At 34.9% G+C, this 17,980-nt stretch overlaps 1 protein-coding gene across 1 annotated transcript; it reads left to right on the top strand.

The window, feature by feature from the left end:
* Positions 1–3,566: 3,566 nt before the first annotated feature.
* Positions 3,567–14,164, top strand: LOC117405463 (interleukin-5 receptor subunit alpha-like). The gene is made up of 11 exons (XM_034008541.3): positions 3,567–3,775; positions 5,337–5,422; positions 6,470–6,615; positions 7,516–7,651; positions 9,405–9,525; positions 10,244–10,422; positions 10,740–10,888; positions 11,334–11,469; positions 12,115–12,214; positions 12,509–12,590; positions 13,654–14,164. The coding sequence occupies exons 2-11, from the start codon at positions 5,347–5,349 to the stop codon at positions 13,723–13,725; spliced, it is 1,197 nt and encodes a 398-aa protein (XP_033864432.1). The 5' UTR covers positions 3,567–3,775; positions 5,337–5,346; the 3' UTR covers positions 13,726–14,164.
* Positions 14,165–17,980: the final 3,816 nt, after the last annotated feature.

The raw sequence follows: 17,980 nt of genomic DNA, 5'->3' as shown, positions 1-17,980 counted from the left end.
GCCAGTATTGCAAACACATTTTGTATGTACATAAGCTGTCTCTTTCATCATTAACTTCCCTGACATATATTTTTGTAATATATAAAAGCTGCATTTCCTTGTGTAAGGTCAGTTTCAGTCATGATGATGTACATTTTGGCAAGGCCTCAGTTGCCTAGTAACTGAGGCCTTGTCTAGAGACAATATACACTTATAAAGACACTTCTAATATCTTGTTTATACCTGAACTTCAGACAATGTGGATGCTAATCAGTCTAATCAAACCACTATCAGTCAGAAACTATTAAAGGATATCTGCTATAAGAGCCATCTCAATTTGTATGACTGTGTATCAGAAGAATGATGCCAGTGGTTCAGTGCGCAGCTGAAGTAAATTCAGCATCATAAGCCGCCATGCTTTGAATACAGTTCAGTATATGAAGTCCTGCATGGATCCACGGTATACATGTTTGATAGTAGGTGGGCGGGATAGAAAATATTTTTGAAATGGATTGCGTTTGCAGATTAATAGGGATGCCACTCAACTCAAGGCCATATAAATGATTACCATTCTGTACGTTCAATTAGGTCAGAGACACAAAAGCCTATAGAAAAATATTTGTTGACATTCATGGGGTTTCCATGCAAGGTTTTTTTTTAACTCGAGACATTTACACAAGAAAAATGTCTTGTGTAAAATGCTTTTTTGGGTTTCCATTCGCTCAGTTTATTTTACTCGAGTAAACCGGGCTTTTCACCCAACGTCATGCAAATGAATGGGAAAGGTGGGGGTTGATATGTAAGTTAGCTGTGCGCAAAGTACTCGTGCTGTTTTTGAAGATTACTAGTGACATTTTGTGAAAATGTGGTTTCTATGCGCAGAGAACTGGTACACAAGTCAATCTAAGTTGTTGTAATAAAGCAAAATACCCTGTGCCTGCTTGGTTAATAATGTGTTTGTGTGTGTGTGCAGGAAGCTTTTATGTTTTGGGGAAATTCCTGCTTAATGGTGTAAGGAAATTTGATAGTCCATACTCATATTGTTAGAATATTTGGAATGTATGGTACTTTCAATGGAGAGATATTGAGCACAGAGTTTAGGAGGGGTATTTTGGAATGCAGGGTCTGTCTCAATAAATTGCAGATTGACTAGAGGGAGAGCAAATATGACCATTTATGGGCATTTGTGAAGGGGGTTTTACAGCTCTGCTCTGCTTGGTTGCATGGGGGGATGGGAGAATCTCAGATATAACAGATGTAAAGGAATGTTTGTGAAGCTTGGAAACTTGCCATGTAGACAGGTATAGTGAGGAGGGGTCATAAATGACATCATTAAAAGGGTGTGTTTTGGAATCTACAAAACTGAAGTGAATGCATTGTGTGGTGCTCAGTTCTATCAATCTCACTGAAGCCCAGTGACGTGACTCTGTTCAATACAATTGTCTATTCTACACTGTACCAATAAATGTATATAATTGACAACTAATATTGTTTATCAGTATCAATTTTTCCTTACAATGGTAAGGAGTGGTGGAAGTATTCTTTTCCAGAATTAACATGTGTCCTACTGCCAAGAAATATAACATTATTAATTATTAGTTTTCCTAGTTTCGTTTTGATTAAAAAAAAAGTCCAGGCTGGTTTACCCCAGTGAGTAACAGTTTACCATACACAGAAAATTAAAATAATTAAACAGTTAAATATATATTTTTTCAGTTAGATAACACAATTGTATGTTTTCAGGACTACATGTTTTGTCTGAAACACAAACTTTGCAAACTTTGCAGTTTCCAGAGAGGTACTTCCCAAGTGTACAGTACTGTGCTGTACTATCAGCAACTGACACAACCAATTCCCTCTGTGACTGTCAGTGCTGGATTACTTTTTACTTAACAGTCACAACAAAAATTAATAAATAAATAAATTGGACCCTCACAACTCTTAACTTTCCGATCAATCAAACAATTAACCTACACTGGAGTTAATTCTGACTACCCAGGGTCTTATTGCCTCCTATACCCTTCCAATGTAATAACATGCATTTCAACCAAACATGACATTTATTCTTTTTAAACCCAACTTTGTTTGTTTAACTTTTCTTAATCAACCCATGATAACCACTTTACGTTCATTTGTTAACTCTTGTTGATTTTACTTTAAAACATGTTACAACATATCCACACTTTGTTTACCATCTAGTTGGTTTATGTTGTCTTTTCACATTTTATTACTTTTAAAAATTTTTTTTAACCATCTCCTCAATTAAACATTCACACAGGCTTTACCGTGATGGAGTGTACATTCTTCACACCCACTGCCCTAAAGCTGCCAAAGTTTGATCTGGAATGTACACTCCCTCACACCTTCTTGTTTCTGAAAATTACACCTGGAAACATAAGTTTAAAGACTAACCAGTACTGTGCTTTTGTCATATTGTTCTGTACAGTCAATATACAAATGAAATAGTTTTCCATAGCATATGGTAAAAAGAAAAAAGTAAAATGATAAAAAAAAACAAAGCAATGATGATGTTACTGCTGACGTGTACAGTAATAATAAACGATAAAGAAAGTGTTGTTATATCAGTGAGAGCCTAGCGAGTCACAAACATGTATGATATTCTTTCAGAAGCTCTCAGGTTGCTGACCAAGGTGAGATTGATAGTATCTATAAGCTCTGTAAATGGAGCCGGTTCTTTTAGCACAGCACAAGAAAAGAACATTCTGGAAACCTAGTTATACACATATCTGTTAGACAGGGAAACTGCATACTTTCAAATCAAGAAATTTCCTGTTAGATGGGGATTCACAGTTTCTGTATGAATGTGTTGAATGTGTTGAATGTGTCAAATGTAAAAATCATGGCAGCAGTGTGGAGTAGTGGTTTCGGGCTCTGGACTCTTGACCGGAGAGTTGTGGGTTCAATCCCCAGTGGGGGACACTTGAGCAAGGTACTTTACCTAGATTGCTCCAGTAAAAACCCAACTGTATAAATGGGTAATTGTATGTAAAAATAATGTGATATCTTGTAAGTCGCCCTGAATAAGGGCGTCTGCAAATAAACAATAAAATAATAATAATACCTACTAAGGTTTTAAAATCTAATTTATTACCTATTACTATAGAAGGAAAGGAGACTGCTGCTTAGACCTTAATTATTGTCATCAAATTTGGTACATCTTCTGATTGTCTCAATAATGCTCTATTAAAGTACTGTTCAGTCCATCAATTGTTTCAATGCCACGTTTTCAGACATCCATTATGATTCATGTTTAACATTCTGCTTCCAGTTGCCATTTCTCTTACATTATGGCCCTGGGGTCCATTTCTAGTTTATCTTTATGTACACTAATTCTTTAGTTTAACACAAACTGGTAATACTGTATAAGCAAACTAATTTGAGCTTCACATAAGTGTTAAGAATGTTTTTTACATAACTTTTTAACAAAGTGCCATTAGGACATTTCTTTCGACAAAAAACAGTAAAAAAAATGCAGAGGCTTTAAAAAAAAAATAGTTCCTGTTTCAGTTTGACAGACCTTAAATACAGAGAAAGAAACTTCCTCACACACAAAGAAGTAACTGTACAAGCAGCTTATCTCCTTTAGAACACAGACTTGTTTGATTGTTACCACAACTTTAACTGTGTGTGTGTTTATAAATAGATTTAGATTTTTTTTTAAGCAAACTTATAAATAGCAATATATAGATACTCTGTTATTTTATTTTGGCACCACATTCAGATGGACATTTCTCAAGTTTCATCAATGTAAAGCCTTCTGATATTTATACCTACGGTAAGTTATCTTTTCTTTAATCTATTAAAATTATTCTGAGCGTTATACTATACAATATAAGTATAATATTTGCTATGTGAATGTATTGAATTATAGAAGTGCTTTGGTTCTAGTGGTGGATAATCAAACGGAGTGTAATATTTTAGTGAGTAGAGACTTCAGAAAGTTTACATGAGTCAGCTGGTAATTTTACAAAGCTGGTGCTACGGCACTGACACATATCATATTGGATGTAGTGACTTGATATTTGCAGAATTATGAACATTTCTAAGGATTCATTTGGCGAGGGACCTGATATGCCCAAATAAAGTTGTGGAAAGTTTGCCCTATGTAACCATTTTGATTTTACATAGAATGGCCATTAATCCTAATTCTTAATAGTTTTCACATATGGAGGAAGAAAAAGATACAAAAAAGTCACAGTAATGGAGAACTCCAACAATAATGATAAAGACATAACATAATATGAAAAAGAAAATCAATGGTTGAACACTTTGTGTGTGTGATGACACTTTTATGTATAATACTTGCTATACAGTATTAAGTGGTGACAAAAGCAGTGGTGCTTGTTGAATAAAATGTTAACAAAACCAAAAACAGTAATACTACAATTTAAATTAATCATACAAATATAATGTTACAGATTTATTACCTCAATTTTACAAAGGAAACCACAATGTAATTGGATTGTTAACGTTTTGGTGTTCCTTAGTTTTGGGGTATTTACAGGAGCATTGCACTGCTAGCTTGTGAAATAAAACCAACACATACTATGTATTGTAATCGCTTTCCAAAGGGTTGATGAAAACGTAATTTGATATAAATGGTGCTTTCTGTTGATACAGCATGCATTCCCTGTATCAAAAGGATTCAAATAAGTACTTCAAGTCCTGGGGAGTCAGATAAGATATTCAGTCCCTAGGGATCTAAAACCCCTGGCAGTCATTGTAAGCTCTCTATTCTTGGTGATTAGTGTTGCACTGCCTGAAATATATATCTGTGTTCTGCTCTGAATGGGTCAGACAGGTCAGACTCTGTTTTATCTTATCTATTAACCAAAGAAGAGATGTTAAATACAGTACACATTGTAACAGGTTCACAGACGCGAGAACAATTATTTACTATCTATTTACTTTATTTAATAATATATAATTCATATCAGCTATTTATTTATTTTTTTATCTAGAATGCTTCTTTATTTCTTTTAAGGAGAGTAAATAACTTCATAAAGTCATAAAGTACTTTTTTTTTTTTTTTACATTTCCCTTGCTAAGCTATTTTCTGCCATTTGTAATCAATCTGCAGGTCAATGGACTCCAATACTGGGTTATTATAATTTTCAACTCCGCCTACTCTGCATTTATATAGACACAGAGAGAAGGAATAGAATGAATTGTTTCATGATTTGAGAGGAATGAGGAAGTCAAGCTCAAAGCCAGGCAGATTTAGGGAAAAAAAATATTACAAGTGCAAATGTAAAAAAAAGTTTCTTACACCCATAAGATACATGGTAGTACTGTATTGAAAATAAAGTGGACGTGTTTTTATGTTACCTCAACAGAGTGTCAAAAATGCCTTCTTCAATTGCCTTGATTATTTTTTTTCACCTGGTATATTCTGAAGCTATACCGGACAATGAACACATTGGTAGGTATGTTTTTAACTCACGATAATAATGTCAATGCTTTTTAACCCTTAATTACTTGGGGAAATGATATTAATACTCTTGCATGCAGCAGTTAAGAGGTAACAGAGTGTACATGATGAGTTCATTTGTTTAATTCACTGTTCAGAGTGCACTGGTAATGTAAGAATGTAAAGTACAATTATTTGATTTGTAACTCAAAATGTAATTGCCTTATCAGTTTCTTATTCTCAGATTTACAGGTAATAAAATGACTGCAAAAACCCAGGTCAAATGAAACATTCTCATCAGGTGCAAGAGTCAGCAAAATATTGTAAACAAAACATCTCAGTGGACATGCACGCTTGATTATGTACAGTATGTTTGATTTGAAAATAAGAGAGTCACTGGTAATGCACACTAAAAAAAAACAAGATTGGGTTTCCCATGGCAATTATCACAATTTATTTATGTTCAACAGTTTTCACTACCATTTCAAATAAAAAGGGCGCTAACCCAGTTTGTGTCCCAGCTATGCAAAGAGGTCGAACTTTGCTGGGAACTCCGAAGGGTGCGTCACATAAGCTCTGACGGCAGAGATTCCTTCTCCTTATCGCACAACAGTGAACCCTACTGGCCAGACACCAAGCACATTCAGAGTGGATAAGAAGCAGGGCTGGTCTCTGTTCTCCAGGATCGGTAGCCCGCCCACCTCTGCTCTGGATTGCTCAGCGTAAAAGCGATTCTGGCTTTAGGCTTGTGAGATCGAAGGACACTCGCACGCCTTCAGGATGTTTGTGCTGTGTGGGGACTCGCTGCGGTGAGGAGAAAAAACAATAATTGGACATTCCAAATTCGGGGAAAAATAATTGGTAACAAAAAAAAAAAAAGGCGCTAATAGTCTCAGTTGTCTTGTGTTCTTTAGGTGGTACATTGTACACTGCAGTGAACAGATGTAAAATAAAGACACTGTGTAATTGTGATGTGCAATGAACAATAACAACAGGCTGTCATGATATAAATGTACTTGAAATAATCTGAGACTTTCTGTTTTGTACTTGTTACCGTAGAAATCCCCCAACCTACAAACTTTGATGTTACAGAAATACATTTAGGAGTTTTTAACTTCACTTGGAATTCAAACCTTTCTTATAATAAGGATTATGCTGTACATTACAAGGTGTGCATTGGGGATCTAGGCAATGAAGACTGTAAGGTAAGTGCTCTATATTAGTTAACTGAATGTATTATAGATATACATGAACTAATGATAATGTTCCCCATACAATAGTAGCAGACCTTTAGGCTTAGAGGGCATGTGACCTGCCACCATGATCTTGATATGTCTGAAAAAGACAACAGAGTTTCATAGCAATCCCATATCAGGGTTTTATTTCTGTGGAAATGGAGAAGTTTGTAACGGCACTAGATAGACAGCACTAGTGGCTTGATTATTTTATTCATCCACAAAGCACATACAGTAAGTCACTGACACAGGCAGTTTGAGCTTCTCTGCACTGCAGTGCTAATGTGCCAATGAGAAGGACCACACTCTCCGGCAGTGGTCTTATTGCCAATGGTTCTGTTTTTTCTAATTTGTTTAAGCAGTCTTACTCAGATTCCTAAGTCGCCTCATCAATTAAGATTTAAAACTATTCTATCACAGATAATATTCTCCTTTATTTAAGTGATAGTGCCCATCGATGAATGCTCTACCACTTGGTAGTTGACCACGACTGGAGTTATGAGTCTTGAGCCGAAAACAAGGGCGCGAATGAAATTCAAAGTCAACTACCACACGGCAGAGCCTTAATCCAGAGGACACTATCGCTATTAGAATTTGTTTTCTCATTATGTTCTTTAAAACATCACTTTAAAACTTAGATTTACCTTGAACTTATGATTCCTCGTGTACCCTTCTGCTGAGAGGTTTTAGGAAGATAGTCCTGAAACTTTATTAAACAAATAACATTTTATTTGTCAGGCTTGTTATAGTTTCTCTCAATAGTGCCAGCAGTGGGCATAGACCATCGGATGCCCTCTAGAGCTGGAAACTGATCAGCTTCTTTAAGATATGGATGTTTATAATCAATTGCAACATTGTTTGTCTTAACAGGAAGAGGAGAGGAAAGTTGCTCATTTTAGAAGATTTATATCCAGAGGAGTTTTTGCAAAAGTTAAAACTATTGTGTCTTTTGGTAATAGAAAAGCTGAAAGCAATTGGACTGTAAGGAATTTTCCACAATCAAAAGGTAGGACTTTTGTAGTGCTAATCACTTCCCATTTAATTTAATGAGCTAAGGTACTTAGATTTGGCATACATTTATATTCATAGCTGTTCTATGCATGGGTTTAGTTCCTCTAGTACTGTACATATTGTATGGTACTGTAGAAGCTAATATTCAATTCCTATTCTCAAACTGCATTTAGAGTTTCTATGTCACTTCAGAGAGAAACACATGCTTTACAAAATTGCAACCGTGCAGATAATGTGGTATTATAGAAATATGGATAATTCTTTGCTGTAGGGGTATCAAAATAGTGATTAATATCTGTGCAAACAATTTGATTATTTTAAATAAGAACCATATTTTGTCTTCAAATACAAGTAGATGTGAATACATTTTTTAGTAAAAGTTCAGAATTATTTCACTGTTTAATATCCCTTCTAGTTCTGGATGTATTGTACCAGATTGTACAATAGGAAAACAGCCTCTTTCACAATTTTGTCTGTTGTAATTTATCTTATCTCACCTACCTGATTTAAAGACTTTTCAGTTTGGTAGATGTTTAGACTAGGTATATTACATTGGACATACTTCTGCATTAGAGAATGACCCATATCTATAGAAATGTAATTACCTTTTTCTCAGTGGTATGTTATCTACTGAACATACTGTAAGGATATGCTGTGGAAGGTATTGAAGCACGGTCCCCTATACTTAAAAAGAGCCAGGACTAAACTGTGTGCCACTCAACTTCTGGAAAGAGTACATTACAATTGCAGCTTTAGCTAAGGGTATATACATCTTAAAACCGAAGTTATTCTAATATAAATATATCAAACAGAAAAGACCATATTTAATCTGTTTTACAAAATGAACTAGGACTAGGAGTTAGGGTTGCACTACTAGCTGCATGAATCTGTATGTACTCAAAAGTTATCTTGCTGTAGAATATATTGCAAAATTGTCACCTTCACAGGACTCAAGATAGTTATTGTTGTTGTCAGCCTAAAAAAAAAGTGATGTTAGTGGTTGTTTCAAAGAAAATATCACTGAAATATAATTTTAACAGTGCAAGTGTTGGTGGTTGATTGTGAAATGCAAGATTGTTTTTTGTGTTAAATTCTGCTGTTCGCTCACTCTTTGCATTCCAGTACTCTGAGTACATTATGGTTGTTCTTGTCTGTCTGTCACACTCTATAGGTGAACATAACTGTTTCGATTATGTACCACTCTTCACCAGTTTTTATCGTACACTCCTAGCCTAGACGTTTATAATCCGATTGTATTCAGATATTTGAAAACGTTCATGTACTGTCTGATTATTATGCAGACCCTCTGTACGTGAGTGCACTGGTTACTGTATGCTATTAATATTATATATATATATATATATATATATATATATATATATATATATATATATAATATTAATAGCATACAGTAATATATATATATATATATATATATATATATATATATATATATATATATATATATATATATATATATATGTATGTGTTAAAGACATGAATGATTGCAAGAAAAGTTTTTCTCTTAAGTTATGATTCATTGTACCACAGTTTCTGAGGGGGCAGAAATGAAGGTAATTTCTAAAAATCCCTTACAGTAAAAGAATAATAAATATTGTAATATTCTGAAAATGTAGATGGTAAGATTAGTATGTAGATAAGTATAAGTTGAATAAAATAGCTACATAACTATTTTAATTTCTTAAAATACATCATCATCACTGTCTGATTTTCGTTTATCTCCTCAGGCATAACTGAACAAGCTCTACAGAATGTGTCCTGCATTTTGTACAACTTTGACCATATAAACTGTACGTGGGAAACAGCAAAGGAAGTGCCAGATGATGCACACTACTCAGTTTATTTTTGGTAAATATATTATATAACACAGATATCACCCCCAAAACAAACAAACAAAATTGAATCGATGTATATCTAATAAACGCCGGAAAGGAAAAATACTGGAAATGGTTACTCATTTCATGTTGACTTCACCCCCTTCCCAGTGCAGTTAGCTGTGCAATATCCCTCCTTCCTGACTTGTATCTAGCATTGATTTCTTCTGAATACTTTAAACCCACCCCAACTACTGAGTGGCAGCAAATTCCTACATTTCTATTGGATAGTCTGTGAGTCTGCAGACAGGGAGGTTTGCACACGCTTGTGAGATTTAAAACAAGATTAGAATTAGATACGCAGGATTGTTGTTGCTCGCGGGATTTAAAACAGAATTACAAATCGTGAACAAAATTTAAAAAAATGCCTAGACACGAAAACCCTAGAAGAACTTGTGACCATAAGGATTTAATTGTGGAAAACAGCAAAGCAAAGATGGCAGTGTGCAAGTACAGTACTGTCGAGTTACTATACATATTGTGTCAGGAAAAATCTGCCAAGAAATTTGGAAGTAACCGAAAAAAATAATCTCATACAGTTAGATCTCTATTTAGGTTGGAAATATCAATAATTTAGGTCGATCTGCCCACGCCTAATCTACTGCCAGACTCAATGCTTCTTTTAACAGGGAGTTAATACAATAATGTATTGGATGTCCTATATAATGAACTGTCACATACTTTCTCTTTAGGCAAAGAAATACAGATTTTCCATGTCATCAATTTATTAGAAATGACCAGAGGAAAATTACTGGATGCCACAGCAGAAAAGGGACAGCTTTTCTTGATAAAAGTGTTCACATGCTCATCAACGTGTCAGGGGTAGACTTCTATTCTGCTCCCAGATTCAGATTTAATCCATATGAAATAGGTAAGAAAATACATGCTTAAAGTGTTGCCAGGTAAAGGTGTTTAGAATATTTCGAATGTACTTTTACATTAACCCTTTTGATTCCTGGCTATCTATTCCACACAAATGTGCCGGCGGCAGCATTGCTAACAAATGAAGAGCCTGGCAATTGCACATCTTGCAATTTTATCAATTTTTTTTTTTGCATAAAATTGTGTGCTACATACTTTTTGTGTTCATTGTTTGGCCCAAGCCTTGTATATCTGACACACCATGATGACTGTAGCCAGATTTTTGTTATGAAGAGTATTAAAAATACAACTTTTTTTGTTTTTCAGAGAAGCTCAACCCACCAGAAAATATTACAATAGCAAAAAAAACAGATGGTTTACACATTGTATGGGATCAGCCATATTCATTAATTACCGACAACAAACTGTGCTTTATTTATGAAGTAAACCTAAGTGAAAATGAACGATTCTTTGAGGTAATGTATTTGCAAAGGATAGGAGGGGCCAACTTACTTGCTGGTATAGAAGCGCTAACCAAGGTTTTAAAAAATATACTTTAAATATAGTAATGACAGACTAAACATGTATGTTTAACATGGCCTGTGTCAGTTGAGTGGTCTTATCTCTCACAGAAAATGCAAAAAGACACTCTCATGTAAATAAAATGCTGTGGATGTATTTAGATCCCATAGGCTACAATAGGGAGCTGACTTCAAACGTTACAATTATACCTTGATTTTTTAGTTGTAATAGTATGCTTTAGATTTAAATAGAAATATGAAGCCATCAATAATCTTTTTTTTTTTTTTTAAGCTCTCAAAATATTTTTTGGATTCAAGACTATCCTGCAGAATTATATGATTGATAAATCCAGCTGCTGGACTTTTGACTAAAATCTCTCTTTTTTTGTTTTTGCTTTAGACATTGAAAATAAATTACAGTGAATGTTCTATAACAACTTTTGACACAACTAAGAGCTATTCTTTACAAATACGAGCAAAGAGAGCATCAGCTTGTAGAAAAAACTTATTTTGGAGTAACTGGAGTAAAACCGTTAGTAAGTTGTTTGTTTGTTTACTAAAAAATGTTACGTCTGGTTCCAAATTAGCAACATGAACTGAGATCTTCATACCCATCCAGTCCTGGTCTCTTTGAGATTCCATGGGAAACGTCTTAAAGCACAGAGAGACATACAGTAGTAAAGCTCCAATATGTATTTTAAGGCACTATAAAACCATTGACCATTTAAAGCACAGTAAATAACTTATATAAATCATGTATGAGAAAATCAACTAATTTGTCACAATTACATACATCTAATCCAGTGTACACATATAATCATGTTTATAGAACATACGGCTTAATTTGAAAGTTAAAAAACATCATTTTTTATGTTTAATACTAGTTCTAAAAAGTTAAAACATTGTGTTTAGGGTGGATCTTGTTACAAGAGACAACACTTTGCACAGTTTGAGCAAACAAACTGCTTGAGATGACATCTGTTTTAGCAATAGCAAAATTGTATTGGGGAAAGTAAGTTAAACTGCAAAATCATTGGTAATTTACCGTGATAAACTTTCGTTAGGGATATTCCCAGCCAAAGTGACAAAACAATTAGTTATTGGTCAATAAGGAATACTGCATTGCTAATTTCCTGAAATTATGTTTTCATGTATGTTTTTTGTTCTGTTTCATTTTTTAGCGATAAATGACAAATCACCTGATCCTACAGTACCGTTAGTTGTCATAGCCGTGGTTGTGTCTGCTTTGTTTCTTATTTTGTTAAAGTGGAAAGGCCCAAAGTAAGTTTTGCATTTTTCACTTTGTTACTTCATTGAATTGAGAAAGTTAAGGACAACCATTTTGTATAGAAAAAGAAACCTGAAATAAACTCAAGCCACACAATTTATATGTTTCCTTAACTTTTAAAATGAATACCAGTAGAAATTAACAGAACGGCTACATTTTCACAGCAACAAAGTTTTAAACACAAGCAAAATATAATCAAAAAATAAACAATAAATGTTTACTAATATTGACCCATATTCCCCTTCTAGCATTAATGCATCATAATAATGTATGTATGTCTGTTTTAGGATTTTGCTAAAACTTTTCCCGCCAATTCCTAGCCCTACCAATAAAATTAAGCAGTGGTTGGAAAAAGAAGACATTATCCAGGTAAAAGGAGCACTGTTAAACTTTTTAAATAACCCTTTTGTATTAATTTATTGCTAGAAATTCTATGTACCTTCAGTAGTAAACCCACCCCCTATGGTGTTGGTCTCTTGACTGACCTTAATAAGGTGGTTTCACTGTATTTCTTTAACATCTCTTTAATATTACAAAAAGGCTTATGTTTACAGTATTAGTAACACAGTGTATTGTGAAAACACACACATGTACCAAACAGATAATGCTATTCATAAAACAGGATTCAGGGGAGATTTATCTTTTTATTACTCAATTGTTTAGACTTCTGAGCTCACGTCTGCAGGCACAAGCTTCCTCACTCAAGCTCCTGACATACAATGCTAAATGCAATCTGATTTAAAAACCTCTTCCTAGAGGCTTGTGATTGGGCGTGGAATGCAGAAATCTTGCAGAAATTGTCTATTCTTCGAAAAAATTGCTGTTTGTGGTTCAACATACTTGTTTGAGGCTACATTTTCAACAACAACCAACATGAAATGAAAAAAATACAGCAGATAATACTAACTGTGTAAAATGGAATACGTGATTGGCCTCAACTTGTTTTAATAGACAATTTTGCCAAATAAGATAATACCTGCCTATAATATATAGAGGACATGGCATTAAAATGACAGACAGTTTTTGTGGATGGGTAGATGCAGCAATACAAACAGTGTTGTTTTTAAATGATACGCAGTATTTAGTATTTAGTAATAGAATGTACTATCGGTGTAGGACACCACAATGGAAAAAAAATAAATAAAAATGGCCAGTAACTTTTCATGAGATAACATCAAATAACTTTAGCCACATGAGTGGAAACATAGCCACACAAGTGGTATGGATTTGTTTCTCTATGTGTATCTCTTATCGACTGGGACACATATATTAAACTGGATTTCTGAATATACTCAAATACCTTTTCAAAATGGTCCTAGTAATTCAGATGCAATTAGAATTTGAAAATAGAGCCCAATAATACAATATTAATGTGTATTTAATTGAAACGTTAAACTTGAAGTTGCCAAATAACCCTTTTCTGCTTTTATAGCCTTACACTGCAAAGGAACACCCAACATACATTGAGAACATTATTAAAATAGAAGAAAATGATACATCGTGAAGACGCCTATATTTAGAAAATGAAGAAGAAAAGTAACTGATAAACTGATTACTCACTATTTTAATAATTAGCTACAACAATTCATTCTTTAGATAGCATGATAGAAATAACTAGGCAGACTAATGTCTAGAGAGAGAGAGAGAGAGAGAGAGAGATTTTGTACTTATGCAGTTTGTTTATTGAGTACTTGTATAAATGACTGTTGCGGCCATGTTTATTATCTATGAATAGTATTAAATAGTTGTTTACTCTGCAGTGAGTGACCGAATGTATACAATATCATCATAAAGTGTTTGGTCTTGCATTCAGGAATCAGATGCTCTTTTTGTTTATGTTAATGTCAACCAGTTGCAAACACCTACCATTTTATAGCTGTAAACAACGAGGGAATGTAAAGAAATTCTGTGTATTATTGTCAATAAAATGTCTAAAAATAAAACTTTTTGTCTACAAGTCTTTAATACAAAAAACAAACAAAACAAAAAAAAAGCTTTATATATACTGTATATATACAGTCAACTCTACCAATATCAGGGAACCAGCAAAAAGTCTTGTCAGTAATTCTTATTATCAGGAGTCTAATCCAAATGCACGCAATTAGTTTTTATTGAAGTTACAGTAACACTGAATATAATTATTATACATTTAAAAACTACTGTGGATTTTATTGAACATATGGTTGCAAGTGAACTTTAAAAAAGTACACATTGCCCTTGAAATGTGCATGTCCCAGCTGCTGTTTTCAGTTCTCTCAGCTTTGTGTCTCATAGTGGTCCCAAGTATAAGCACATTCTGATCGCTTGCATTTTTAAAACACAAAAGCAAGGCGCCCTCAGCATCCACAGTTTGCTGTTCAATCTGGATTGCAAGTTAATACATTCCTAAATATCTTACACTCAGTGGTTCGAACTAGGGTAATTCATTGAATTATTTTTTTTCCTCTCTGGGACGGCTCCAAAATAATTTGCACAAACAGGAAATTTGTGTTAAGCGAATTTGCATTATAAGAAGTACTTTACAATAAGAAACTGCTAAATTTGGCCGGGACCAGAGTCGAAAACAAATAGTGTCAGGAAATGAAATGACAAGTTCATTTTAATGAGAATAGACTGTATTTTGAGCAGTTGTTCTAATTACACTACCCAATTTTAGTTTTCTTATAGGCTTGAGTCCTTGTTTTTTAGCTTTTACCACAGTAAGCTCATTTTTAATACTTCAACACATAAGGGGTATCACATATGATCTTAGTTTAAGACAGAGGTATGGTTACAACCTGACTTAAGATTTCTTTAAAGGAGAATTCTATAACACTGTTCACATTAACGTTGATTTCTCAAGTAAAAAGTAGTAAATGTCTTGAGGAATTTATTTTAAATGTTTTAAGTTTTATAGGATGTTTCTGTCCATTTTACTGTAGCTAGCTCTAAGGTTAGATTGCTAGTGGGTGGCTACATTCATTTTTTTTTCTAAAGCTACAGGTGAGAAACAGTAAGATATGTTTAATATTTGATATACATTTCCATATGTCATGTGTTTCATATGTGTGTTCTCTATTGTTCTCTGTCGTTGTTTCTGCTGAGATTATTATATACCACGGTTATTTTCCATTTTCTCCACTGAATTTGCTTACTCCTAATGTGGAAGTGAAGTGGTTTAAAATTACCACTAGAGTTGTGCAGCTATTATTTATGTCCTCTCTCACTGTAAATTTAAATTTCCTCTGCAAATTCCAAATTTCTACTGTTATGCCTTACACACATTAGTATGTTTTAAGACCAATTTTATATTGAAAGACAAAATGGAAGGGCTTGACTATGCTGCTCTGTATTACGTTTTCATGGCCTTTCTTAAAAACTAATAACACTTCACATATTTTCCCCCAGTTATGACCACATGTTCTGAGGGGAAGTTTTAATATCTTGACTTCCAGGAATCCTAATCATAGCTGTCCAATGAGAGCAGAACAATGTTTTCAGCGGTTTGTGCTTTGGGATTGTATGACTTAAATCACCAGTAAACATTTACACTGTACAGAAATATCTGTATTTGTGCAAGAATATGTAAACCTTTTTTCTTTACTTGACTACCCATGCATGTAGCACCACATGATGTGCTTTATAAATTCAAAGACCCTGGTGTATAGGAAAACAGTTCAGACAGCAGAGCACATGTCATCTTAAATAAAAAGCCAAAAGAAACCCTACATAGCTCTCTGCTTCTTGTTCCAGTGAAAATAGATGAAAGTGTCTGTGATTTTAGATGCCTGTCTGTTGTCTGTCACTGATAATACATAAGGTTTCTAAAGGAATTAAATATATTTTTAAACTACTGCCACCCAGGTACAATTATTTCCTTAGGTTTCCTTGACAATAAATACAAATAAAAATCAAATATTCCCATGAAACTTGCCATACTTGTATGGATACATATTACATGGTTCATGATCATTACACTAATTCTGTAGCATTACAAAATAAAATAAATACATAATACATAACTATGTATTATATCCGCATCTCCTTGCTCCCAACCGATAAATGTAACTATCCCACGAAACGTAAGACACATATTTTTCAGACTTGGATCCATATACAGTGCTCCCTCGCTATAAAGCGGGTCTCGGAGGACACACAATATGAGTGTTATACCGAAGAGCGTTATAAATGGGGTAGGGGGTGGGGCGGGCGCCGCGGGACACATAACAACACACATCTGACTACAATACAAAATAAAATAACTCCCTCTCTATAATGCACATATAGTGAAGCAAAAATGTATCTTTCAGGGCTCCCGAGTGGCGCATTCAGTAATGGCGCTCCACGTGGAGTGCAGGGTGCGCTCTATAGTCTGGACAGGACGGGAGCCTCCAGGGGGCAGCGCTCAATTGGCCGAGCGCCGTCCAGGGGGAGGGAGCGTGGGCTAGGTCGGCCAGGGTATTCTTGGCTCACTGCGTACCAGCGACCCCTGTAGTCTGGCCGGGCGCCTGCCGGGCGCGCCGACCCGAGAGATGCGTTGTCTTCTGACGCTGTAGCTCTTGGGTGGCTGCATGGTGAGTCCGCAGTGTGAAAAAAAGAGGTCGGCTGACGGAACACGCTTGGGAGGACAGCGTGTGTTCGTCTTCGCCCTCCCGAGTCAGCGCAGGGGTGGTAGCGGTGAGCTGAGCATAATATAATAATTGGCGATTCCAAATTGGGAGAAAATAATAAAAAATAAATAATTGGCAACGACTAAATTTAAAAAAAAAAAAAAAAAGTATCTTTTAATTAACCATGCATAAACCACCATGTAATCAACGCTCTATTTTTTTTACAAAAAAAACCCTCCAGAACCTAACATTCCCACTCGTGGATCATTTTAATTTGGTTTTTAAACTACAAATAGACTGGCTAAGCGGCGGTCGGGAGTTCAGTTAGAAGCGACAGACAAGCAAATCAAGTGCGAGAAGGAGAGCGGGTCCAGGGAGAAGAGGGAATGGGCTCGCCCCAGGTTTGGCTGCCGGAGCGGGGCTGAAGCGAAGCTGAAGCGTCTCGTCTCCCGGAGAAAGCTGCAGCTCCTTGCAGCAAAAAAGTAAATACATTAGGAAAGATAACCACATAATAGGCCTAATATTTATTTAGTTATAAAACAAATGCTGAATAAGATGTCTGTGTTATAAAGCTTTTATTCAGTTCAGATACTGTATCAAAAGGGAGAGACAGAAACGGAAGTTAGACTGAGAAGTTGTTTACAGTTTTAACAACACCAGTACTGTATTTACTGTAGAAATATTGCATGAATCACTAGTATAGGGAATTGGGGGACATGCTGTAGTAGCGTTATAGCCGAGTCGCGTTATAATCGAGAGCCTTATAGCGAGGGAGCACTGTATTACAAAAAATAATATCTGGTTCAGTGTCTATAACGGGGTAATACCATCTCTCGGTGGTATTATATTTATAATCACGCTCTTTATAACACCAGTATCAAAAACATTTTGGACTAAAACTACATGAAAAATGTCTTACAGTGCTTTCTGTGAAAAGGAAAACCAGCTCTTTGAAAAGAGAAGTATCACCACCAAAACTGTATTAAAGGAACCCCCGCCCCCACACCCACGCACACAATATTATTATTATTATTTATTTCTTAGCAGACGCCCTTATCCAGGGCGACTTACAATTGTTACAAGATATCACATTATACATTATTTCACATTATACAGATATCACATTATTTTACATACAATTACCCATTTATACAGTTGGGTTTTTACTGG

Source organism: Acipenser ruthenus, chromosome 9 (genome assembly GCF_902713425.1).
Source record: "Acipenser ruthenus chromosome 9, fAciRut3.2 maternal haplotype, whole genome shotgun sequence".
NCBI lineage: Eukaryota > Metazoa > Chordata > Actinopteri > Acipenseriformes > Acipenseridae > Acipenser > Acipenser ruthenus.
Note: the sequence above shows the minus strand (reverse complement) of the source record. Positions and strands in the feature narration are given on the sequence as shown.